At 46.2% G+C, this 25,552-nt stretch overlaps 4 protein-coding genes and 1 long non-coding RNA gene across 9 annotated transcripts; 3 read left to right on the top strand and 2 right to left on the bottom strand.

Annotated features, from left to right (window-relative positions):
- The first annotated feature begins 6,731 nt into the window (after positions 1 to 6,731).
- LOC120678669 (heterogeneous nuclear ribonucleoprotein Q-like) lies at positions 6,732 to 10,596 on the top strand. Of its 5 annotated transcripts, none has more exons than XM_039959950.1 (9): positions 6,732 to 6,829; positions 7,164 to 7,571; positions 7,668 to 7,784; positions 7,871 to 8,011; positions 8,097 to 8,270; positions 9,169 to 9,373; positions 9,649 to 9,818; positions 9,899 to 9,984; positions 10,077 to 10,596. In XM_039959950.1, exons 2-9 carry the CDS (start codon positions 7,179 to 7,181, stop codon positions 10,186 to 10,188), a joined length of 1,398 nt encoding a protein of 465 aa, XP_039815884.1. In that variant the 5' UTR covers positions 6,732 to 6,829; positions 7,164 to 7,178; the 3' UTR covers positions 10,189 to 10,596. The 5 variants fall into 5 exon arrangements, with proteins under 5 accessions (XP_039815884.1, XP_039815880.1, XP_039815882.1 ...); XM_039959946.1 differs by having other exon boundaries at positions 8,091 to 8,270; XM_039959948.1 differs by having other exon boundaries at positions 6,745 to 7,018; positions 7,170 to 7,571; positions 8,091 to 8,270.
- A 753-nt stretch (positions 10,597 to 11,349) lies between these two features.
- LOC120680294 (endoglucanase 19-like) lies at positions 11,350 to 13,314 on the bottom strand. The gene is made up of 2 exons (XM_039961908.1): positions 13,027 to 13,314; positions 11,350 to 12,888 (listed from the first exon to the last, which is right to left on the bottom strand). Exons 1-2 carry the CDS (start codon positions 13,234 to 13,236, stop codon positions 11,611 to 11,613), a joined length of 1,488 nt encoding a protein of 495 aa, XP_039817842.1. The 5' UTR covers positions 13,237 to 13,314; the 3' UTR covers positions 11,350 to 11,610.
- Positions 13,315 to 14,822: 1,508 nt separating this feature from the next.
- LOC120679727 (protein ALP1-like) lies at positions 14,823 to 16,027 on the top strand. The gene is made up of 2 exons (XM_039961382.1): positions 14,823 to 14,878; positions 14,980 to 16,027. The coding sequence occupies exons 1-2, from the start codon at positions 14,823 to 14,825 to the stop codon at positions 16,025 to 16,027; spliced, it is 1,104 nt and encodes a 367-aa protein (XP_039817316.1).
- Positions 16,028 to 17,477: 1,450 nt separating this feature from the next.
- Positions 17,478 to 18,425, bottom strand: LOC120680147. The gene is made up of 3 exons (XR_005677489.1): positions 18,119 to 18,425; positions 18,008 to 18,047; positions 17,478 to 17,673 (listed from the first exon to the last, which is right to left on the bottom strand). It is a non-coding gene; the product is annotated as an uncharacterized LOC120680147 (long non-coding RNA).
- Positions 18,426 to 20,960: 2,535 nt separating this feature from the next.
- Positions 20,961 to 25,379, top strand: LOC120678922. Its single transcript, XM_039960372.1, has 4 exons — positions 20,961 to 21,344; positions 21,598 to 21,710; positions 23,734 to 24,558; positions 24,650 to 25,379. The coding sequence occupies exons 1-4, from the start codon at positions 21,266 to 21,268 to the stop codon at positions 25,196 to 25,198; spliced, it is 1,566 nt and encodes a 521-aa protein (XP_039816306.1). The 5' UTR covers positions 20,961 to 21,265; the 3' UTR covers positions 25,199 to 25,379.
- The last annotated feature ends 173 nt before the right edge of the window (positions 25,380 to 25,552 follow it).

Raw genomic sequence — 25,552 nt, 5'->3', positions numbered from 1 at the left:
ACAGAGGTATTTTATCCCGGTTGGAGGCACCAACCGGGACAAAATGACCTCCTTTTGTCCCGGTTGGTGGCTCCATCCGGGATAAAAGGCCCAACCCTTTTGTCCCGGTTGGTAACACTAACCCGAACTAAAGGGTGACCCTTTTGTCCCGGTTGGTGGCACCAACCCGGACTAAAGGACCCTTTTGTCCCAGTTGGTGTTACCAACCCGGACAAAAGGCCCCTCCACGTGATAGTTCAAAAGAAAGTTATTCTTTACTGAGTCACATGTACTACTTAGGTGAGTTGGCAAGAAAGCCATGCGCCAGACAATAGGTTTTGGGTTCGAATCCCGCATGGCGCAAAAAAATTTTAGCGTGAGGGACATTTTGTCCCGGTTCTACCACCCGGGACAAAAGACTCCAGAGCTTTTGTCCCGGCAGCCGAATCCCGATTCCAAAACCGGGACAAATAGCCCTTTGGAATCGGGACAAATGGTCCGGGTAGTAGTGGAAGCGCGTTGGTGACGACAACGACGACGCGCCGTGATCACGTCGGCGTGCTGCAAGTCTGCAACCGCCTCATTTGTATGGGGCACGTTTCGTGTCCTTGCGGCACAACATAAGAAATTGCAAATAAACCACTTTTGTGTAAACTTATTGTACTTCGTCAGCTGCAGACTGTGACTTTTTTGCCCTCGCCTGTACGGCACTTGTCGTATCCTACTCGTAGTCGTAGGAAACACTTTGGATCCACGTCACCGCTATGATCTTAATAGTTTCAGTGACTCATATATGTTAGATAGACCACCTCTTGCTTGGATGTGCGTTTCGCAGAGAGTGCTGGTTCGAACTGTTACGAATCTCTGGGCGTCAAGCGTTTCTACCCCCTCCGTATGGGGAACTTCTAGACTGGTGGTTGGCTTGCAGGAAGTTAGTGGCCAAACCAAGACGTAAGGGGTTCGACACCTTATTGGAAAAGGAAAATTTCATTTTTCAACCTTGAACTACTACAATCGTCCAATTTTGAATTTTGAACTACGAAATCGGACATTCTACATCTCAAACTACCGAAATCGTTCGAAAAACAACTCTGACCTCAACCTAACGCGGTTTTGCTACAGTATAATTTATATATTTCTAGAATTTTATACCTCTCAATTAACAATTAAATAATGGAGAAAGCATAGTTAATATTGTCTAAAAATCGTGATATTTTTCTGGGAGGTAGCACATGAGAGGAGGAATCTATTTTGGCTAGATGTGCTACACTAGACAGAAAAGAGAACATATCGTTAATTAGATTTTTATAAAGATCTAATGGTCCATACTTACTCAAATAGTCTGTATCAAATATATATATATATAGAAAATTTAAATAGTGTTCTTTCATTTCCTAACTCAATAGGTGTCTTGCTCAACCTAGATTTCCAAATTCCGATGTTAACTTAAAATAACTTGTCTATCCATATAATCATTTTAACCATATGATCAAAATTCAAGCATCATGATAAAATAGTTTAATTAAGTCACATCATCCTGCTGGTGCACCAAAATGATAAATAAAAAGCATGTGCAATATAAGCATCCACTGCATAGATCGAAAGTTGCAAGGAGAAAGGTGAGTCAGGCTAGAGAAAAAGTAGACCCATTTGATTGTAAAATGCAGATTGATTAATTCTTGTTGTAACCATGAAGCTTCTTGGTTAGACTTATATGGCAGAAGGCACTGCTAGTCATTGGGTCACATTTCTATAAGTCAGTTAGGTTGGGTGGTTGATGTTTATCTTTCTACAGCATGTATAGGCCAACTTGAGAGTTTAATTTACTTCTTTATTGCGTTAATAACCAAGCGCTAGCTAGTGAGATCGTCACGGCCCACAAAAGTTGTTGACAAAACTAGGGAGGGAGTAGATCCAAACATGGAAGATCCGTATCTGATTGTAATTGCAGCATTAGCGGCGGTCATTGGACTGATACGATGTTAACAAGACACAGTTGCGGCTGAAGTCATGAGATCAATACTACTTAATTTGTCTTTCCGTAGGCCAATTGTTGGGGATAAAGTAATTGCCTGGTAACACATGGTAACTTATTTGCTTAATGTTCAACTTTTTCAGGAAACATATGTTTTCATAAGGGTTGTACAGTGGGATGGAAAATTCTCGGTCCGATCTATATGTACAAACAATTAATGATTGTACCTATCCCGGTCCTAGAAAATTGGCTATGGAAATTAAAACTTCCTCTTAAGATAAAAATCTTCCTTTGGCATCTTGGTAGAGGGGTTACCTTAACTAAAGACAATTTAATCAAAAAAATTGGAATGGTAGTCCAAAATGTGCCTTTTGCAATCATAATGAAACAAAGGCACCATTAAACTGCTTGAGATTTCGTTTTGGCCCATATCCTCACAAAATATTAGAACAATTATTGGACTGGGCTTAGGGTAGCCAGATGTTGGGCTGGGCCAGAAGATCGCAAGATGTAGAATAATTACATAAAGGCCGACCATGACTCACTTTGTTTCTCGGCCCATAGGAGAAGGAGACAAATTTCCTGGCCCCGTTTGGGGGGAACGAATGCGTGATTTGGGCCTCTCTCTCTATCTTCTTTTCCTTGCGGCTTTTTTATTTTTATATTTTTTAAAAAGATTTTTTACATAAATATATTTTTAGTTTCACATTTTACAGTTTTGTACCCCTACCGCCCGGCAGGGGGGCGGCAGGGGACCTACATGTAAACAAATATAAATTGTTTTTGCGCGGAGGCCTCTGGTGGGAGTTTGCCGCCTGCCGGGCGGCAGTCACCTGCCGCCCGGTGGAGGGGCGGCAGGCAGCCTGCCTCCCGGCAGGGAGGCGGCAGGCCCCCCCTCAAATATAAAAGCTGAGCCCCTTCCCTCGCACCCTCATTTCCTGCCCACGAGATCCAGAGAGGGGAGAGGGAGGGAGGAGGGGTGAGGGAGGTAATTCCGCCGGCGAAGCCCTGCCGGATTTTGGATCCGAACCGCAGGTAACCAATATTTCTCAACTTTCTCATTGAATTTTTTTTGTATATTTAATTCTATGATTAGTATTTTTTATTATTGCAAGCACTTAGGGTTCGGATTAGTGGTTATAATTGAAGTCATACCATATTTCTAGATATTGGATTAATTAAAATAAAGTCTTTGAATGGCCAGATATGTCAAACAAGGTGGCGTTTCAAATTCATTACGGTGACTTCTATAGAATTACTCATGATTCCTATGGAGTAAATCTATCAGCATTGGAAAGAAGACAGCGCAGTCTAGATAAACCCCTAGAGAGGAGTTTTGAGTCCATACGGAAATGTCTTCACAGGAAGTTCAATGTGAATCCAAAGACCCATTTGCTTACGGTTCATACCTTGACTTCCTGAGAAACTAATGGGGATTTCTGGGAGTTGACGCCTATAAGTAGTATGGAAGAATGGCAACATTACATGCACGCAACTCTTGAAAGTGTGTGGCCTCTCGCAATGGTAATTCAGATTCACCAGAATGCCGGTGATTTAGCTGAAGGGTCAACACACACAACATCTAACTGGAATGAAGAGATAGAAGAGGATAAAGAAGAAGAGAACGTGCAAGCTCTAGAACCAGAACCAGAACCACAAGGTTTAGCAGATGAAGGCGAGCGGATACCTGGAATTGTGGAGGACATGGAGAAAGAAGACCAGGATACGCGAATAATGGAGCAATGTGGGGACTCATCGGACGATGAGGACGATGAGCGCTTCCCAGTGCTAGGTGAATAGCGTGAAGAGGATTTTGGGAATCCAGTGGTACAAGATATTATGAGTTCGGAGTTTGAATACAGAGTGAATGAGGTTGTACAAAGGGTAAAGTATCGTACCATTGAGGATGTGAAGGATGCTGTGAAGTTCTGGGCTGTATCTCTAAGGAAGGAGTTCAGAGTACTGAAGTCTAGCAGCAAAGAATACGAGGTGAGGTGTGCAAATAGAGACTGTACATTGCGAGTGCATGCCTACAAGGTAAAGTTCAAGACACACTGGGAATGTTCAATTGTTACACCACATACTTGTAGATTGACAGGTGTTGTGGGACATCATCATAATGTCACATCAACTTTCGTGGCTAAGAAGATGTATGGGGTGATCCTTGATAAAATGGATTACGAGCATGCATTGATAAATAGGGACATTGAACAGAATTTCCAGTACGTGATCAGCTATGCAAAGGCTTGGCGGGCTAAACAAAAAGTATTCGAGATGAGGTTTGGCACTTATAAAGCATCATATGACAACCTACCTCGTATGCTTTAAGCAATTGTGCACAGAAATCTTGGAAGTGCTTTTGATACATACAGTGTACCGAGCTTGTCAGGGGGGCCAAGCATTCTGCTACGAGTTTTCTTCTGCATTGGAGCATGTGTGAGGGTATTCATTTACTGTCTTCCTGTTCTGTGTATTGACGGCACTTTCCTGACAGGGAAATATAAGGGAACAATATTGACGGCAATCGGAATTGATTGCAACAAGCAGATAATTCCCATCGCCTTTGCCTTTGTTCAGAATGAGAATACAGAAAGTTGGTACTGGTTTCTTGAACGTCTGAAGAATCACGTTGTTGTTGGAAGGCCTAATGTTTGTCCTATTAGTGATAGACATGCAGATCTCCTTGCAGCTATAAGGCAGCTACAAGAAGGTAGTCCATTTTCACTTCCTATATGGCCAGATGTTATTAGTAGATGGTGTGTGAGGCTTATGGCTGCTAATTTTTATGAGCGGTTCAAGAACAAGGATCTGATGAATTTGTTCAAGCGATTGTGCGCTCAGAATCAGCAGAGGAAGTTCGATGCTTTGTGGGGGTATAATTGATTATATGAGCGCCGAATTTCTTAAGAGCCAGGCCTCATCATCCAGCAAGAGACGTTCTATAGATTCAGTAATTGGACATGCTAAGCCATTTTCACAGTAGATTGATGGTGCGCCTAAAGAGAAGTGGTCACTTCTATATGACACAGATGGGAGGCGTTACGGAATCGAGACGACCAACCATGCTGTGTGTTACAATATGTTAATGCATCGTGTTCGTGGATTTTCTTTTGTTGGCATTGTTGAGTTCATCATATATGGATGTATAAGGTATTTTAGGGAGCGGTACACATCAGCCGCTTCCTTACTTCATGATCCAGGATTGCGTTTTTGCAGAAGGGTCAATGAGTACATGGAGGAAAAATTTGAAAAGACTCGATTTCACTCAGTCATATCGATGGGTACAAAGGAGCAAAGATTTGAGGTATCATGTAGGAACAGGACCGGACATGGTGTCCGCAGACAAAGGGTAATTCAAAAAGTCTTGATAACCATTGACGGGAAGGTGTTCTGTCGGTGCCAGAAGCCAAAGGTGCATCACTTACCATGCTCTCATGTCATCGCGGCTTGTTCTGTATCTGGGTTAGATGCTGCGTCATATGTTTCTCAATATTTCACAAAAAAGCCGCAGCACAGACTTGGTGTCATGAGATATACGGCATCGGTATTCTAGGCATATTCTCTCAAAAAAATCCCAATACAATGCTCATCCCTGATCTAGCTACGAAGACGGGTATAGGCCGACGGCAGATACGTCGTATCCGGAACGGAATGGACGAGTCCGAGGTTGGAATGAAGAAAAAACGTTGCAACTTGTGTGGAGCGGACGGTCACACTTACAAGAAGTGCCCACAGCTTTCAGTACCCACTGCTGCTGCCGAGGCTGGACCTTCCGGGAATCCAACGGATGGGTCGGCTCCACCTACAAGAATTCGCCGCATGTAGTTGTGCACGACACACCTTCCAATGTATTTGTTTGTACGAAAATAAGTATATTATGTATGTAGTATGCCTAAATATCTTGTTTAATTAGTTGGCAGTGCGTATTTCTATAGAATTTGGTTGTAATGAATGAAACATTCAATGTAATATCTTATGTGGTATCTTGTTTAACGTTCAATTTAAATTTCGTTCATTGTATCAAATTGGTGAATCCCAAATGGTTGGTCAGCTTTTATATTGGGGGGAGCCTGCCGCCCCCTGCCGGGAGGCAGGCTGCTTGCCCCCGGCAGGGGGGTGGCCGGCTCCCACCAGGGGCTTCCGTGCAAAAAAAAATTATATTTATTTATATGTAGGTCCCTGCCGCCCCCTTGCCAGGCGGTAGAGTACAAAACTGTAAAATATAAAACCGAAAATATATTTCTGTAAAAAACATTTTTAAAAAATATATAAAAAACGCCTTTTCCTTCCATAAAGCAAACAACACGTGAGCTCAGCTCAATTCAACCCCTACACCAGAATCGAATGACCGGTGAAACAAATGCACATCTTTGTTCCGAAATCACACCAAATCAATGTTTGAGATCACACATTTTTACCATTAAACGTTCGAGATAACGCAAAATAAATTTCGCAGATATTACCACGGGGCCGAATATGGTACATAGTCATGAAAAATAAAATTGCAAAAGCCGCAAAGATATCCTCTGAATATTTTTTTTGAAAAAGATGATAAGAGAAGAAAAAAGATAACAAAACACCTACACACCATCATTATCATCATCATCATCACGAAACACGTGATATCCAAACTTTACCTAGCATGATAAAACCATAAACCTCACTCTACCCGTTCTTCCCTTCACGGCCGTTGGATCCGCATCGAGCGGCACCGGCGCAACCACCGGCATCAAGACAGGGACCCCCCACCCGCTGCTATAAAAGCCTCCCCCGCGAGCCGGCCGCGGCTCACCGGTGGCGGAGGCGGCACCCGCAGCGCAACCCCCAAAAGCCCGCAGCCAAATTCCCCAACCCACACAACAACTCCACTCTCCAGTAAGCTCCGCCTCCCCCCTCCTCCCCGATCTTCTCCTCCCAATTCGTTCTGCTGCGGGAATCGCTTGTCGATCCATCGGATCGAGTCGCCCCACTGCTAATCTATATACATACATACATACATACTACTGCTTGCTCCTGTTTCTCTCGCTCGCATCATGCCGCGCTTAGGTTTTTTCCGGTCCAAAGGTAACCCCGTGTTTTCGATCCCCCCCGCCGCTAGATCCGCTGCGCGCATCTGCGATTCCGCCTGCCCGATGCGAGTTTATGTGATTTTTGGGGGGTTTATGGGGTGATTTATGTGATTTTTTTGGGGGATTTTTTTTTCGCCTAGGGTTAGGGTTTCGGGATGTCGGACCGGCAGCCGTCGGAGGAGCCGGAGGAGCAGGTGGACCTGGAGGGGGACGACGATGGCATGGACGACGACGACGGGTACCGCCGCCGCGGCAGCCGGGACGACTCGGAGGAGCCCGAGGAGGAGGACTACAATGAGGAGCGCCAGCCCGAGGCCGACGGCGGGATGCCGGCGGAGCCGGCCGCGGGAGGGGGCGGGGGCGGCGGCGACGACATGGACAAGGAGGGTGCCGGCGACGGGCCTGAGGACGAGGAGGAGAAGAGGAAGTGGGAGGAGCTGCTCGCGCTGCCGCCTCACGGCTCCGAGGTCTTCATCGGCGGCCTGCCCCGCGACATCACCGAGGAGGACCTCCGCGAGCTGTGCGAGCCGTTGGGAGAAGTCTATGAGGTCGGTGGATGCTCGCGGTAATTCCGCATTGCTTATCAGCTTGTAACGCACATGCAGCCGTGATGCGCATCGCCGTGTGACTTTGTGAAATGACAGGTGAGGTTGACCAAGGATAGGGAGACAAAGGAGAACAAGGGGTTCGCCTTTGTCACGTTCACAGACAAGGATGCCGCGCAGCGTGCGGTTGAGGATGTGCAAGAAAGGGAGTACAAGGTAGTGTTCCTCACCTTGATGTCGAATTTTCTGCGTAACATGGGGTTTCTCATTCTGTCGTGTATGATGCACTTATTTTGGTGCAGGGGAGGACTTTGCGATGCTCATTGTCGCAGACAAAGCACAGGCTATTTGTTGGGAATGTGCCCAAGGGGCTGAGTGAGGAGGAGCTGAGGAACATTATCAAAGGGAAGGGGCCAGGTGTTGTCAACATTGAGATGTTTAAGGTGCGCTTTGTGATTTCGTGGTTGTTTTGGATCCTACCCTAGAAGTGTCAGGTTCTCTAATAGAGAGGTTGTCTCGCAGGATCAGCATGACCCGAACCGTAATCGTGGCTTCCTCTTTGTTGAGTATTATAACCATGCCTGCGCTGACTACGCCAAGCAGAAACTTTCATCACCAAACTTCAAGGTTGATGGAAGCCAATTGACTGTCAGCTGGGCAGAACCTAAGGGTTCAACAGATGCTTCATCTGCGGCTGCTCAGGTAGGCACGATACATGAACCCCTCTTCCAAAAAGAACGGATTTTACATGTATCATCTATTTATCATACCATTGCTTAGGCCTTCCGATTTTAGAACACATAGACTTGTACAGACCAGCATGTTCTCTTGTTCCAGATGAATTGGTAAATTTACTTGTAAATGAAGCATTTCTCTTGATTATGTCATCTGTTATGAAGCCACTGGAGAGAAGCATGAAGTATTATATTTGCTGATTAGTCCTTTCTCACCTGATTATTAGATTAAGGATTTAGACTTTTGTCAATGTGGTTCGATTTTACTGAAACAAACTAGGTGCTATGTGCGCGTGGTCTCTAGTTCTAATGTCTACCTAAACTTCCTAGGTAGCTCTTGGTCTGTTGGCACTGCCTTAGTGCACTAGGTAGTTGATTTTTGAAAGTACACAGTGGGTTCAATTTAATGGGGAACAGATGACTATATTGCCTGACACTTCATTATATGGTACGCTATATTTTGAGCATATATTGAACAACAGACGTTTTAGTAAAAAAAAAATACATGGATGTTTCATGTGAAATTCGGTTACCATGCACAACTAGATTGGTTATTTAACAATATTCCTTTCATAAAGTGTTCAAGCAGCCCAAACTTAGACATAAATGCATTTGGAACTGTGCTTCAATGTGGAAGAGTAGGAAATGACTACTCAAAATTGCTGTTAGGCACACTTAATCGCAAGCCAATATACCAATAGATTTGTGCTGGATTAAGTGTAGATTGCTGTATGCGTTTATGGAAACATCTGTTTGTTCAAGTCAATCTTGGCCTGTCAAGTTTCATGCGCAGAAATTTACATCCAAATTCCTTTCGTTTGGCTGAGACTTTGAATATTTACTGAAATTGCATTTTTTATACCCAGGTGAAGACTATATATGTGAAGAACCTACCTGAGAATGCTTCTAAAGAGAAGATTAAGGAACTGTTTGACAAGCATGGAGAGGTCACAAAAATCGTTCTGCCACCTCCCAAGGCTGGGCATAAAAGGGATTTTGGATTTGTTCATTTTGCTGAAAGATCAAGTGCACTGAAGGCGGTTAAAGGAAGTGAAAAATATGAAATTGAAGGTAAACCTGCCTCCCTGTTATCATCCACTATGAAATTTAGTGTTCACCTGTGAGACATTTGGAAAGTTGTTCAAAGTTGAATACTTGAATCAAAATCGTATCTGTATCCATTGTACTGATTTCATGTTATCTTTCACTGTGTTCAGCATACCTGTTTATAGTAAGAGTAGCAGTTTAAATATCCGTAGCGATGTCTATTAGTTAGAGACTTAAGTTCTTGGTTGCTGGAATGGCTTACTCTGTAACATAATACCCTGTGCTCACTTAAATTGCAGGTAACGTACTGGAAGTATCCATGGCCAAACCTTTGGCAGATAAGAAACCTGATCATTCACACAGGCCTGGAGGAGGGGGGCCTAGTTATCCTCTTCCTCCTTATGGTGGCGGCGGCTACATGGGAGATCCATATGGTGCATATGGTGGTGGTGGTCCTGCATACAACCAGGTGCCAACCTAACCATTCAGATTTCATATATTTCATATCTGCAGGACTGCAGTGTTTTATTAACAAGATCTTATTTACAGCCAATGATATATGGTAGAGGGCGAGCACCAGCGGGAATGAGGATGGTACCAATGGTGCTTCCGGACGGCCGTCTTGGCTATGTCCTGTATGACCCTGCCACAACCCTGCCAGAGCTGTTTATACGTGTGAGTGCACTTCTACAGTTCCTGACAGTATTTTCTTTTGTTGATCGGACAGGCAACAGCCTGGTGGAATGCCGCCTCCACCCCCACCTCGGAGGGGTGGTGACCGGAGGGACGGTGGCAGAGGCGGTGAAGGGAGCCACAGCCGGCGATATCGCCCTTACTAGCTTTTCCATTGGGTGTGCTCGACTTCATCACACTGTGATGGATTTGTTAACTTGCGAGATAGGAGCTGCGTTCTTGTTTCAGTATAAGGCCTGCAATGGCATGGGGCTTGTACCATCATCTGTTTTTTGGTTAACTTATTTCTGTCATGCGGTGGATGTGACTCATAAACTTTGCTTTAGGTTTGTATCACTTTCTGCCTTGGGGCACCTGTAGCGGCGAACTGAGTATCTATGGACCCCTAGTTGGGAGTTTTGTTGGCTTAGAATGCTTGCATGTTTTCCTGTCTTGATGAACCTGTCGGGATAAGCTTATGGAACAAGTATCTGTATTCTGGGGAGATCCAGTTGGAGCGATGTTGGACTTATGTTACAAGAATTCTGGCAGAATTTAGCCAGTGCCTTGTTTTATCTGCAACTAATTGATATTTTCAACCGAGTACATAGACCTGCAGTTGGGAGTGGATTTTTTTTTTGGGGGAAAAAGTTGGGAGTGGATATTTATTAGGCCGAGTTGTGCATTGTCTGATTGTACGACCTTATGTTGTTGACAAGCTTTTATGGATAGAATGGTATAAATTGGAGCCAAAGCCCAGTTTTAACCTTTGAAATTTCTTTTATCAAGATTTCCGTTCAATTGTACAAAGGTACTGCAAATTCTTATAATTTTTATTGGTTGAAAGATTGGATGGTGGTGATTATTTCGCTTTGAAAGTAGTCATATCCTAGGGAGCAAAGATGAACGAAGTTGGGTAACTAGCCCAACAAGGAGTAGACACCCATATCGTCGTGCCAAGGCCCTGTTGGGTTGATTAGCACGAGTAGCGCGCATAATTTCCGAGAAAAGAATCTTATATGCATGGAATACTAAATGAAGTTTATTTGCAAAATATTTTCACGGATGGGTGTAATTTTTCACGACGAATCTAATGACAGTTATTAATCGACGATTGGCTACAGTGATGCTACAGTGATCCTCTAATCGTGCGGTCAAAGACCTCATTAGGTTCGTCTCGCGAAGTAGTGTAAAGTTGTGGAGTTAGTTTTGCAAATTGCTTTTATTTAATACCCTTAATTATTAGTCAAAATTTTATAGTACTTGTGGTAGCACCAACCAAACAGGGCCCAAGTCCATTTGGACCGTACGAGGCGCTGCACAATAAATAGGAGGTACGGGCACAAGTCCAGCCCCAAACGGCGAAATCCACTCCACAAGCACGAGCAGAATCTGCGAACTACACGTAGTACACCACACTAGCCACATTCAAACCAACCAACGCAAGACGCGTACAACTGACGGGGGAGCTCGACCAAATCTTTTGCCCTGGCGCTCCCACACTGTCACGACTCACCGAGTCAAGGATACGGACACGACACCCGACGCCCGCCTGGTGAACAGCACGGCGCCCCTCCACGACCGACCAGTCAGTACCTGGCGGTGCCGGCGAAGTAGGCGAGCGCGCCGACGAGCGGCGCGTTGATGTAGGTGGCCGGCTCGGTCTGGCCGTAGCCGTCGCGGTCGTCGACGAAGCCGTCGCGCGCGTCGGGCCCGCCCACCACGGCGCCCACCAGCACGTTGGCGTCCGCCGCGCCCGAGTGCAGATACCGGAACCCCTCGTCGCAGCCGATCCGCCCCGGGTGCGCGCGCACCGACGGCATCGACGCGCCGCGGTGGTGCAGCCGCCGCGGGTACCGGCCGCCGAACCCCACCATGTACGACGTCCCCGCCGGGTTCTTCCCCAGGATGTAGTCCACCTGCCGCCGCGCCAGCGCGACGAGCTCCGCCGGCGCCACGTCGCGGCCGCCGCACACCGCGCAGGCGCCGGCGGACCGGAGGTACCGGGCGTACGCCACCAGCAGGAACGTCGCCGTCGTCACGTACTGCATGTTGCTGCCGCCCTCCTTGTAGATGAGCCCGCCGGGGGTGAACTGCGACGCCTGGAAGCCGCTGGTCCCCGGCACCAGCGAGCAGATGTAGCTGTCGGAGTGGGCCTTGTAGAGCTGCAGCCCCTGGAGGCGCCGCCGGAGGAACCCCTTGGCGAGCAGCACCTTGGTGCCGGCGCGCTTGTCGTCCCAGCTGAAGGAGAAGTCGTCGTCGCCGGCGCCGAGCTGCATCCCGTTGGCGCGCACGTACGACATGAAGGACGCGTTGTTGGAGGCGCGGTGCAGCCACGCCGCCGCCCACAGGAGCTCGTCCTGGTACCCGGAGTAGGAGCAGTAGAAGGGGCACACCACGGAGCTCAGCGCGCCGGCGCTGTAGGACCCGCGGTGCCGGTCCGCGAGCTCGAACGCGCGCATGGCGGCGTGGAGGAGGCGCGAGGAGTAGGCCGGGTCGGCGCGGCGGAAGGCCACGGCGGACGCCGCGAGCGCGGCCGCCGTCTCGGCGGCGACGTCGGAGCCGGGGCGGTCCTTGGTGACGGCGTAGACGCTGCGGGGGGTGTCCATGTCCTCGGGCCGCTCCCAGCACCGGTGGTCCTGGTTGGGGTCGCCCACCTGGACGTAGAGCGTGTCGGGGGTGGACGTGGCGGCCTTGAGGAGGTAGTCGGCGCCCCAGCGCACGGCGGCGCGGGCGTGCGGCAGCTCGCCGCCCATGAACTTGCCCATGTCCGCCACGCTCCACGCCAGCATCGTGGTGGTGAACGCCATGGGCAGGCCGAACTTGACGTTGTCGCCGGCGTCGTAGTACCCGCCCACCAGATCCACCTTTTTTTCATTTTTTTTTGGTTTTAGGAGAAGGGGATAAACAAAATCGTCACACACAAATCGAACGGCGACCGCCATTGATTGGAATTGGAGAAGCAAGCGAGCAAGAAAGAAAGAGACGAGCTTTGGAGAAGGTACATTGTACTGGGCGCCGTCCTTGAGGCCGGAGTCGCCGCGCCACGCCATGCGGTTGCCCGGAGGCAGCTTGCCGGAGCGCTGGCCCTCGAAGAAGATGATGGACTTGGCGAGCGCGTCGGCGTAGTTGAACGCCGCGGCGAGGCCCGGCGCGAGGAGCAGCAGGTGGAGCGCGGCGAGGACGCGCGAGCGGCCGGCGGTCTTGGGCGCCATGGCGCGCTCGGCGGCTCGGCCAAGTGGACTCGCCGCCAGTGACAGTTGGTTAGTGGTTGTGGGTCTCCCGAGCAGAGCAGGGTGAGTGAGGCCCCTATTTGTAGAAAGGGGAGGAGACAGAGACGGTTAAGTTAGTTGGAAGCCAGCTTTCTGTCTGAGCACCGGTATCAGCTGCGAGAAAATGGGGTTCAGTGCAGAGTTTTGTTGAGAGAAAAGGGGGCAAATAAATCCGACAAATTCGCAAATGTTGACTGGAGTGAGTGACTTTCGGCTTTGGGATTGTTGGGTTGTAACAACACTTCGTTAATAATAAAGAAAATACCAGCTGCTTTTTCTCCTGAAAACAGGCCCTGTGATTGCATTTGAGTGCCATTTCCCTCCCCTGAATCCTGACTATATGGAGGTTCACGCTTTTGACCGTCATGGGATGTCATGTTCCTGACTGTCTTGTGTGTGCAGAGCGGATCAGTGTAACCACATGGGGCCAAACAGCAAACCTTTTTAGCAGCATGTAGCACTTGAGTAGAGCATGTCCGAGCTAGTACACGAGTCTTGAACAGTACATGAGGACTACTGTTTGTTTGCAATGGCTGTGTTTAGATGGAGGGAAAAGGGATGCGAAAAGTCACATCGGACACTATAGCATTTTTCGTTTGTTTGTGGTAAATATTGTCCTACCATGACCTAACTAGGCTCAAAAAATTCGTCTCGCAACGTACATCAAAACTATGCAATTAGTTTTTTTATTTACCTACATTTAGTACTCCATGCATGGATCATTTGATATATTTAATGTTTCGATGTGATGGAGATGTGATGGAAAGTTTGGATTTTGGGAGGGTTTTTGAGGGATCTAAACACACCCATTTGTGACATGGTGTTTGCTGCAGAGTGAGCACAGCTGCACAGATGAAATGCTCGTCTTCCTAATTCTGCCTGATTCCTGCGCTTCATTTTGGGCAGCATGATGAACACCTGAACTGAACCCAAACCCTCCGCCTCCGGGAAGCCCAAAAGCCAAAGCCGATGGCAATGGGTATTTTTTTTGAAAGTAAGGCTGACCCCAACAGTGCAAGGCATATTGCCGACGCAAAACTACGTTTGCCTCGCGTGCACAGTGTTGCGCGGTGCAGTAAAAACGCGTTGTTTCCAACAGCAGGAGCTATATTGCTGGTTGGCGGGCTTTGATAGTTACATTCCCGCGCATTTGCTCCTCTCCGTCGAGTAGCACTGTGAAAATGGCGGGAGTACAGCCAAATAAGTGCCGCGCTCTACACTAGGGCCCGCGTATTTTCTCCTCCCCATCGAGTGGTACTGTTAAAATGGTGGGAGGCGAGCGAAACAAGTGCGGCGGCTCTCTACGCTAGTGCCCATTCATGGTGTACTATCTATGCTTTCAGATTTTGCTTATTTCTTTCAGATATGGCATCAAAATACTTTCGACTTTCATCCTTGGGTCGTAGTTCTGACCTCAGGGACGAGGACGACGAGATTGAAGCTGCCGCTGCAATTTGTATGCTGCAGCGGAAACGTCGAAGGGGGGTTCTGTTCCAGGACATCGAGTTTACAACCGTGATAAACAATTGATGGCTGATTACTTTGTTGAACGGCCACTTTACAATGAGGACCACTTCAGGAGAAGGTACTTTGTCATGTTTACTAGTTGCCCAACAGTTTATTAGGAACACACATTGGAGGCAACTACGGATGTTAACTACTTTGCTCTGTGATGTATATATATAGGTTCCGAATGAGACCAGAATTGTTCCGTGACCTTGTCAAAAAGCTGGCAGCCGCTAACTCATATTTTGCTCAGAACAACAATTGTGTTGGTCAAGCAGGATTCACTCCTACCCACAAGTGCGTTGTTGCCATCAAGATGCTTGCATATGGTGGTCTAGCAGATGCTTTAGATGATCACTTGAAAATGGGAGAGAGCACCGTTCTGCTGACTTTGAAGAAATTTGTCCAAACAATTATACAAGTGTATGGTCAGGAATGGCTTCGACCACCAACAGCAGAGGAGATGAAGCATATTCTTCAGGTAAATGCTGCCAGAGGGTTTCCAGGAATGTTAGGAAGTATTGACTGTATGCATTGGGAGTGGTCTAGCTGCCCAACTGGTCATCACGGAATGTATAAGGGACACAAAGGCAAACCTACACTCATACTAGAGGCTGTAGCAAGAGAGGATCTCCGGATATGGCACGCTTTCTTTGGAATGCCAGGATCACACAATGACATCAATGTGTTAGATCGTTCTCCAGTGTTCGATAACTTAGCAAATGGATGTGTGCCTCCTGTGGAATTTACTGTCAATGGCAACGATTACCACTTAGGGTACTATCTAGCTGATGGTATCTATCCAGATTGGGCCACATTGGTGAAGTCAATCCCTGCTCCTGCTAACAACAAGGATGGATGGTTTGCAGAAAGACAAGAGGCATGTCGAAAGGATGTAGAGCGTGCCTTTGGTGTTTTGCAAGCCAGGTGGAAGATACTTCATTACCCAGCACGGCTGTGGAAACCTTCTGATCTACGCGATATTATGATGGCGTGCATTATCTTGCATAACATGATCATTGCCGATGAAAGGGATTCTGACCTACCTCATATTGAAAACAGAGAATGGCCTGGTCCATCAGACCCTCCTGTTAACAACATCGCTGAAATGATGGATGCTTACACAGTTATAAAGAACAAGGAAACATGTTATGAACTGTGCAAAGATCTTGTGGAGCACATTTGGGCGATGAAGGGATCATCAGGACAGTCCGCTGGTGTCAGCTAGCCCTTTTGTATTTTGGACAGCTAGCCCTTTTGTATTTTGGACAGCTCAATGGACAGCTTAGTACTTTGGACAGCTAGCCCCTTTGTATTTCGAACAATAGTGTAATGCATTTAAGTTGCTATATGAACAACTATGATGATTCCCAATTTATGTGGTCTCCAGTAAAGAATATAGGACAATAACATTGTTCATACATAATTCAACTTAAATCAATTGGTTCAGGGCAATATACAAATAAGAAAAACATGACATAGTTCACACAAATGGCAACATAGTTCAATACAATATATAATTTATTTAGTGTTGTTGCTGCTGCCTGGAGCAAATCAGCGACGCTCCATGATTTGACGCTGCATTCCGATGTAGTAATCTTTAAGATGTGGAGCCACCTTCTCCAAGTCGACACCCATTATTCCAGCCTCTGCAGTCATGAGTTGTGCCTCAGTTTGCTTGGCTCGCAACTCTGTCTCCTGCTTCCTCAGTTGCAAGTCCTCCTCTCTAGCTTGTTTTTTCATCTGTAAGATTTCCCTCTGCAAACTCAGTTTTTCATCTTTCCTGGCCAGAATCTGTTCAAGTTGGTCATCTTCATTTGCCTGATTCTTCTCCCTGTTGTCGTGAATGCGCTGCAGCACCTCAACTGCTGTGCTAGCCTCTGATTCTGCTGCTCTTTTGTTCCTACGCTTTGCGCTATCTCGACCCTCCGGTCTTTCTGGCACATTGTTATTACCTGAAGGCATTTACCCTTGAGAGTCAACTGTGTTCCCATCTGTTGTTGCATTCCCGCCGCTATGCTCAAGAAGCTTGTCATTCCACTTTGCTTGATCCTTAAGTATCTTCCAACAATCCATGAAATGGAACGGTTCTTTATCCTCAAACATCTTCACTGCATCCTCGATCTGCTGCACATTGAGAAGTAAATTAAACTATAGACAGTAATGTATTTTACTCATGCTACAATAACCGTGCATACCCTATCGGCCTCATTCTTCCCACTCTCGTTGCGACGATCGATAATGGCCTTGAAGGCACAGAACTTGCTCACTGCTTTTTGGATCGATTTCCATCTACCTTGAATGGCAATCTGGCTGCGTTCACTTCCTTGCGGTTTGTTCTGCTTGAAATAGGTATGTATGCGCTTGTAGAAACCTCCTTCGGTTTGATTGCATCCTGCACATACTCCACTGAATTAGCACTCATAACATGCTGGTTATGTCCAACAAAATGTGTTGAACTTACCAATTGCAGCATTTGTGGTCACATTCAACCACACCGAGCATATCACTGCATCTTCTTCTGTTGTAAAGTTCGAACCCCTCCTAGATACCTTCTTGTCCTTCCCCTTCTTGGATGTTGCAGGGGGGGGGGGCGAGGAATTTCTTGAACATCTGGTTGACTCTATACTGTTTCAGAGACTACCTGGGGCGAGGTGAGCATTGGTTGATGTGGGCTCACAAAATTGTACTGCATGCAGTGACAACAAATTAACTCAAGAAAATAGTTGACTCCAATATTATTGCCATGTCAATACCTGGTGCATGTTTAAATCTTGGAAATTTGATCGACTAGTATCAAAACGAAATGTGCACTGGTCGGAAGCAAAGAAGACATTGCTTTGGGATCCATCCTCGCCAAAGTTCTGGTCCATCCTGTAGATACATTGAGGTCAATGCTCAGGAGAAAATGCATGATGTATACTGAAACACAAGTTCCCCACGGTTGTTGCAATCAAACACTACTAATTTGGTACTACATCTGATGAAAGGGCGAATCCTATATGCAAAGTTGTGCATAAACAACCGGCATCAACACGTACAAGCAGCAAAGAAAAGAAACAATGGCGCAGGCAGGGGAATCAAGCACCCTACATCCGAGGGATCCCTTGCTCTCCCTCCCCCCTCCTGCCACATACAGATAATCCCCAATCCAACCCCAGATCTACAAGTTTGTATTCCAAAAACAAATCTGAAACAAATTACCTACCTTCTATGGTCGCCGGCAACGTGGGATGCCGATCCAAGCACTGGAAGAAACGATTCAAAATCTGGCAATACCTTGTACAGATCGAAGGAGTGAAGATTGGGGGCAACGCACCTTGTCGATTCAGTAGTCGCTTGTGCCGCCGAAGGTCTCGCCGTGGAAGATCTTGTCGCCGGCCGCCTGCAAAGCCCCCAGTATGGCCTTGTTGCTCCGGAGAGGATCCGTTTCTCGCGCGCAGCTGGAGATTTTGACACTTCCGCGCTGCAGTCGTTGCTTGTCTGTGAGATGCATCGAGGAGAGAGGGATGCTATTTTTACGTCTCCTCTCTCCTCCGAGCCAAAATGCCTTTCGTTTATAGCTCTCCTGTTGGAAGCTCGTTTTTACCACGCACAGGGCCGTCGGAGATGCAAAAGCACTGTGCGTCGCGTGATGCATCATCCTGTTGGGGTCAGTCTAAGATGGGCTGTGTTTAGATCCCCAGAATTTGACTTGAAATTCTAAAATTTCCATCACATCAAATCATTAAATGTACCAAAAGACGTATGCATGGAGTATGAAATATAGGTAAACAAAATAACTAATTTCACAATTTAAATGTACATTTCGAGACGAATCTTTTGAGCCTAGTCACACCATGGTAGGATAATATTTACCACAAATAAACGAAAAGTGCTACAATAAATTCGAAATAGTGTCAATTTTCAGAATCTAAACACAGCCATGGCAATGGGGCTTGGGCGGCGCAAAGGGGAAAGCAGGCGGCGTAGGATGCGGCGGCCGCGGCAGGGGCGGGGCCGCGTGGGTAGGGTCCCGGCCGCGGCCGGCCGGCGACCGGTCGGCCGGCTTTTCTTTTCTTTCGAAAGCAGAAGCAGGCACATGCAAGCGGACATGCATTTGTTGCAGACTTGCAGGGGGGTGGCCTCTCTCTCCCGCTCTGCTTGGTTTCGGGCAGGCTTGATTGCAGTTGCAGGCTTGCAGCTCGTCAAGTCTCACTGGCTGGTCCTTGCATTTTTTTTATTTTTTGATAAAAAATATTTTTTTTGAAAAACTTTGATAAAATTATCACTACTAGGTTTTGTTTAGATACGAAAAATTTTGGGTATAAAGAATTGTAGCACTTTCGTTTGTATTTAATAATTATTGTCCCTTCATATGTTAACTAGGCTCAAAAAATTTGTCTCGCAAATTATAGTCAAATTATGTAATTAGTCATTTTGTTTAGCTACATTTAATACTTAATACATGCGTTCAAAGATTCGATGTGATGAGGAATCTTATAAAATTTTGAAATTTTGAGTGCATCTAAATAAGACCCTAATACTTTTTTCCCTTCTCTCCCCGTCTTGGAGGCAGGCCTTGCCTATGGCCTCCCTCTCGGCCCGTTTGGTTCCTTCTACCTTAACTGGGGCCGCAAGAGAATCTTGTATGCATGTTTTACTAAAATAAAATTATTTGTAAAATTGTTTTACAGGTGGATGTAACTTTTCGCAACAAATCTAATGATGGTAATTAATCGATGATTGACTATGGTAATGCTACAGTAATCATTCTCTAATCATGCGGTCAAAGATTTCATTAGATTCGTCTCGCGAAGTAGCACAGAGGTTGTGAAATTAGTTTTACAAACTAAATTTATTTAATATATCTAATTAATAGTCAAAATTTGCTACAGTGACTTGTGCTAAAAAACCAAACAGAGCCCGAGGAAAGGAGCCAGTCAGCTTGAGGCCTAGGAACGAGTATAGTGCATGCCTGTGACGGCTAATGATGCCCCCGTCTAGCAAGCATGCAATGCTCTTCATCAAGCGCACGCATGACGCAAATGCCCACTTTCACTTTGCATAATGCTGTCTTTACTGATAGCGTGCTTCGTGTTCTTTACTATACTAATCAGACCAGCCGTGGCGATCGAGCACGAGCACGAGCATTCGAGCAAGCAGAGGCATCCGGGCGGCGAACTAGTCAAATGAACACTGCTAACTCCGAGCTCACCTTGCAGCCATGGGAAAGGGTGGGAAAGGGAGCTCGAGGCAGGCACCCCCACCTTGGGCATCCTCGAGCCCCGTCCTGTCCTGTCCGACACCGCGCGACACGGCTGCGCTGGGTCGGGTTGGGGGCTTCAGCAAATCCCGCTCTGCGTGCTCTCGCGTCGTCCTCCCCCAACTCCCCTCCACTGCTCACCACCACGAACAGGTCCAGTCCAACTGTCCAAGCCATGTCGATTGTGATGCACAGTAAAACATGACAGACAGGACCGGTCAAGCGGTCAAAACCTATCTACTGGCACACACCATGCCTGCACGCAGCACGCTTTGCAGCAGCTATGCTATGCTGCAGCAGCGACCACTCCCTCCGCTGCACTCCCAGACAGCAGCAACAGGCTTCAGCAGCGAAGCACAGGGAATCCAAGGAGAGAGAAATAATAAGAGCCAACGGTATGAAATATTTTTTTACTCATTTCGTCCCAAAATAAATGCAACTTCTAGAATCAAATACGTAAACTAATGCTATGTGTAAAATTACTAAAATACTTTTTATCTTTTATGATGAGTGGATGATGTATTATATTTGTTGTTTTTGTAAGAATCTTCAGAAAATTGTCTTGTCTTTTGTGATAGGTAGGTCAAAGTTATTAATTTTATGGGATAAATTTTAAACATTATAGTTGCAATTATTTTTTGATGGAGTGAGTACTTTTTTTTTCCTTTCTGGTACGCATGCAATTTCCCCTGCCACCCAGTATTCACCGTATTTCTTTTTTTTTAACAGAGCTGGATACTGTATTTTCTTGCGGGACACAGAAATATTCGGTGCTACCATGGCCCACGGCGCAGTGGAAGTACTAGTATGCGTGCTTTGTGTAGCCGCAGGAGGCAAAGTTCTTTTTTTTTTGTTGCAAATAAAAAGATTTAAAACACATCGCGGGGAAGAGTCTATGGGCCATGGGCGCCAGTGGGCTGTTTGGGCCGTCCGATTTGCTGGTTGGGTTTCGTCCCTCCTACCTTGCTTGCGAGTAGCTTCTTCTTCCCCGATCTCCTCTCGCCCGTCCCCTCGGCTCGCGGCGGCGATTTCTTTCGCGCCTTGCAGTTGCAGGAATCGAATCGAATCGAATCGAAATCGAGTTCAAAGCCAAAGCAAGAACAGGGTGGCTAGGGTTTTGTGGAGTCCCAAAATCTGACGGAGTGCAGAACAGGATTCTAGCGATTTCCCGGCGTGATCCACCGGGGAAGGAAGGAGGCATCGTCGTAGGCTTAAGCTGCCATGTGGCTGCTAGCGTTGCAGCGGCTCACCCCCCTGCGGCGTGACCGGCGGCGGCATCGACGGCGAAACCGACCCCTCAGTGAGCCCTCCTCTCTCTCAGCACTCGCCGGCATCTCATCTCCAACCCGTGCCGGTTTCTTCGCTTCATGAAAAAAATCACCTTTTTTTTATCTGATTCCTTTTAAAACATATGAGCCGGCTTGGTACTAGTCTGCGAGAATGATAGAGTTATGTGCATTCGCTCGTTTCCTCCCGACTCAATTTTTTTTTTATGTCTAGTTGTATTCAATTCTGGGATAGGCTATCATAAACTTCCTTGTTGGATTGTGCAGATGGATCGATTGCTGCAGTGGATAAAAGAAAGGGCTTGCCCTGTCAACAAGATGGTCATGGTGATTCCAACGCTGCCAAAAGAATGAGACGTTCAATCCCAGCGCTTCCAGAGGTAATCTGACATAAATTTTGATGATGGTAGGCAAGCATAATATCGCCATGGCAGCTCCAGCCACACAAAATCTTTGAACTATGTTAGCCAAATATTATCAATGAACAGAGGACAGAGCTTCTAGCACTGCAATTGTTCACGGTCCTGCACTCCTAATTTAGGTGCAATTTGGATTGTACCAACACCAGCCTTGCCAATCAATCGGCTAGCCAAATAGTTGGCGAGCTCCAACCCACAACCTGCCCTCGCGTTGGCGTCAAAAGCAACTAGCTGCGGCGCATGGGAGGTTCGCACGCCAGTACTTGGCTTTGATCCTAATTCCTAACACACCCACTGTTCCCAACCAATGAGCAAAAGATTGATCGGGCTGCGATCAGCATCGAACCAAGCGGCCCTTTAGTAACTTGGCATTGTTTATACTACTGCTGCTTTCATCCCAACAAACAGAAATAACAGTTGCAGCTTTCATCCTAGAAAATGTTGCACTTTAATTCCAACGTAGAACTGTCTGCCCATGAGCCTTAAATCCCATCTTATCTTGATAAATTGTAGACTTCCTACAGTTCGTTTAAGTTCTCTCGAATATGAAGTAGCTTGTTTTTCTTTTGCTGTGATTATGGTACACAAAATCCACTGCCGTGCCGTATTTTTACCAGAAACCTGACTGCGCGATTTGCTTAGTCTCTGCCACAGCTATTACATGTCATCCTTGTCCACCTCAAATTCTCTCAACTTCTCAGATCAAAATGTGCCATTCTTAATACTGTCTAGACTCTAGAGCCTAAGTGTGAATGATATGAGGCATAGGACTGCTGATGCTCTTTGATATAGTTTCCCCTAAATGTCCAAAAGAGATGTGCAATGTTCTTTCAAGGAAAATTTTAACATAGGATCTCCCACTCTGTGAGCTTTTCACTTTGCCGATTCTGGGAGATGAAAATATGATTTTGCTAACCTCTCTAGCAAGGATTGTTACAGTAGCAGCTTCACCAGAACCTTTATCCTCCAGATTTTAACCAGTCATGTAGTGCTTGTACTTAGGCGGTGAGGTTTCAATCACCTTCGCCCCATAAATCATTTTGAGAATGTCTTTTAAGCCTATAGTTTGTAAAATCACGTCTATCTTTGTGCTGATGCACTTTCCTTAAATTAATACTGTCTTTTAGGCTGGTCAATGGCCATAGGACTTTTCAGGCATCATTTAGTTCTGTTCCCCTGAAGTCCATCAACTCTAACTTTTGATCTCCATTACAAGCAATTGGGAGGGATATATGATTAGAACAGGAAGATGAGCAGGCCTATGTGATGTGGTTTGGCATTAGTCCTATGTGATGTAGTGTGCTGTAACCAAAAATTCCTTTAGCTTTGATTGGCATGATTATTCTAGGAAATAAAACAAAAAAATGAACCAATCTGTCAACTAGGTTCATAATTCAAGCTGGAGTGCTATGTTTGTTATTATGCTACTTATACTTAAATTCAGGCAAATGTGGGATTAAATTGCATGTCGTTCCATGATGTTTTTTATCTTTATGGTCTTTTTGCTCAATTGTCTCTTATATCTTAGTTACAAAGGTGTATTCACCCTATGTTCCATGAACAAACTAGCGCTACAGTAATAATTCAGGCTGGAACAGTGATGTATAGGCAATTTGGGGCTTTGTTCTGGTATTCAGGTGTACTCACCCTTTGCTAATTTGGGCCTGTTTATAAAATGCTATTGAATGATTAAGCACCGCCTTGTGCATTTTGGTTGAAAACAATGCATATGAATCAATGTTGTTGATTAGCTTGTGCTCTAGTACAAGTAGGACTATATTTTCTATGCAAGAGTTGTCATGTTTTACAATCCACTGCTGTATCTACCTCTCTAATGCAATGCACCATGTGCGCTTATGTTGAAAGTTACCTGGGGTCGAATATTACAGCCATGTGGCTCTGTTGTTTTTCTTCTTCCGATGAGTAACCATTTGGGTTTACAATCCCAACGTTTAACTTTTCTCCCATGTGTGTGTGCACGCAGGACATTTGGCACCATATACATTCCCTATTGCCACTGCGTGATGCTGCTCGTGCTGCTTGCTTGTCTCACGCCTTTCTACGTTTCTGGAGATGCCATCCTGTTCTCACCTTGAATAGGCCCACCCTTTATTCAAAGGCAAATGCGCCTGAAGAGAATTCGAGCTGCATAATTGACAACATCATGAGGAACCACACAGGCACTGGCATTAAGATATTCAAGCTTGAATGTATTTACGATGCCTGTAATTATCTCGACAGTTGGCTCCAGATCGCTGTTACACCAGGGATTGAAGAACTCACCCTTAGGCTATGTTATGGAGACGATATGAAGTACAATGTTCCATGCACACTTTTATCTGATGGGGTTCGAAACACTATCCGGTGTCTTCAACTTTCCTGGTGTGCCTTCCATCCCGCAGCTGAACTTGGTCCCATGAGAAAGCTAACGAGTTTGTGCCTGCATTCTGTGCATATTTTGGGGGATGAGTTAGAGTACTTTCTTTCTAACTCTCCTGCTTTGAAGCAGTTAGACCTGATTCACTGCCAGGAGATAATATGCCTGAAGATACCTTGCGTGCTGCTGCAGCTCCACTTCTTGAAGGTTTCTTTTTGCTGGAAGCTGCGGATGATAGAGAGCAAAGCTCGGAATCTCTCCAGTTTTATCCTTGAAACAGGACCGAGGGAAACAAAAGTCTCACTTGGAGAGACATTGCAAATGAAGAACCTGCAGTGCATGTCCAGTTCAAACTTCATCTGTTATGCCCGTGCCGAATTGCCATCCAATATGCCAAACCTTGAGACTCTTTCCATCGGTTCGAATCGGGAGGTATACTTTTCCTATAACTTTAGTTGTTGTAGACATATCACGGTAGTCATACCGTTTGTATAATTTATCTGAGGCACCTTTTATCTTGCAGATGGTTGCTACACCAATGCTGCCTACCAAATTCCAATTCCTCAAGCACCTGTCAATTTCTCCGCCATCCTATGATTATTTTTCTCTCGTTTCTTTTCTTGATGCTTCTCCCTCCTTGAAGACTTGGCTGTTGGATATAAGGCGGTTTTCATTCGATCCTGCAAATATGGAGCAAGAGTCGATTTTCGGAGGCTCGTCACAGCTGAGGCAGATGCCTGAACAGCACCATGGCTGCCTCAAGAGCATGGAGATCAAAGGCTTCTACTCAGCCAAGAGCTTGGTTGAGCTAACATGCTATATTCTCAAGAACGCCAAGTCACTTGATTGCCTTAGACTGGACACCACTCTCGGTGATCCCAAGTGTGACTCCCAACCGCCCGGCGGCGAGTGCCTTGAGATGGATGAGGATTTTGTCATGGAAGCTCGCAGAGGTGCCGAGGCTATCAGAACATACATCCAGGATAAAGTTCCGCCTACAGTTAAGCTGACTGTTGTGGAGCACTGCAGGCGATGCCATCTCCATCTCCATTCTGATAATTTATCTGAATAATATTAGGTGCACCAGGTAGCGTGTTAGAATTAATCTTTAGCTTAGCCTTGGATGAACCAAGATTTGTTTCTTGGATGGCAGGGCCAGTTCAATGTTTTATGTCACAGTAAGTAGGTGCAGCGTGTACCATCATGTTTAGATGCTTTGTTTCTTGTGTTATAGGACCTGTGTTTCTTTGGTACCTAGCATTGCATACATGTGGGTTTATTTTTGTTTCTAGAGAGATATCGCTCTATTCGACTGGCTGTGGCTGTTAGCTCAGCTAAATGGTGGTTGATGCTGCTGAACAGAGTCAAGCTAGAATCTACAAATAGAGCGATATGTTGCTGTTGGGCTGGGCCTGACAATAACCCT

This window comes from Panicum virgatum, chromosome 6N, assembly GCF_016808335.1.
Source record: "Panicum virgatum strain AP13 chromosome 6N, P.virgatum_v5, whole genome shotgun sequence".
Classification (NCBI taxonomy): Eukaryota; Viridiplantae; Streptophyta; class Magnoliopsida; order Poales; family Poaceae; genus Panicum; species Panicum virgatum.
The sequence above is the reverse complement of the archived record's forward strand: the minus strand, read 5'-3'. Positions and strand labels throughout refer to the sequence as shown.

Bases quoted from the DNA above. Each gene is read 5' to 3' on its own strand.
- LOC120678669 (XM_039959946.1), top strand. From the start codon at position 7,179: ATGTCGGACCGGCAGCCGTCGGAGGAGCCGGAGGAGCAGGTGGACCTG. The intron at 7,785-7,870 runs GTAGTGTTCCTC...ATTTTGGTGCAG, and splicing joins TGCAAGAAAGGGAGTACAAG to GGGAGGACTTTGCGATGCTC. The intron at 9,374-9,648 runs GTAAACCTGCCT...CTTAAATTGCAG, and splicing joins TGAAAAATATGAAATTGAAG to GTAACGTACTGGAAGTATCC.
- LOC120680294 (XM_039961908.1), bottom strand. From the start codon at position 13,236: ATGGCGCCCAAGACCGCCGGCCGCTCGCGCGTCCTCGCCGCGCTCCAC. The intron at 12,889-13,026 runs GTACCTTCTCCA...AATGAAAAAAAG, and splicing joins AGGACGGCGCCCAGTACAAT to GTGGATCTGGTGGGCGGGTA.
- LOC120679727 (XM_039961382.1), top strand. From the start codon at position 14,823: ATGGCTGATTACTTTGTTGAACGGCCACTTTACAATGAGGACCACTTC. The intron at 14,879-14,979 runs GTACTTTGTCAT...GTATATATATAG, and splicing joins GAGGACCACTTCAGGAGAAG to GTTCCGAATGAGACCAGAAT.
- LOC120678922 (XM_039960372.1), top strand. From the start codon at position 21,266: ATGTGGCTGCTAGCGTTGCAGCGGCTCACCCCCCTGCGGCGTGACCGG. The intron at 21,345-21,597 runs GTGAGCCCTCCT...TGGATTGTGCAG, and splicing joins ACGGCGAAACCGACCCCTCA to ATGGATCGATTGCTGCAGTG. The intron at 24,559-24,649 runs GTATACTTTTCC...TTTATCTTGCAG, and splicing joins CCATCGGTTCGAATCGGGAG to ATGGTTGCTACACCAATGCT.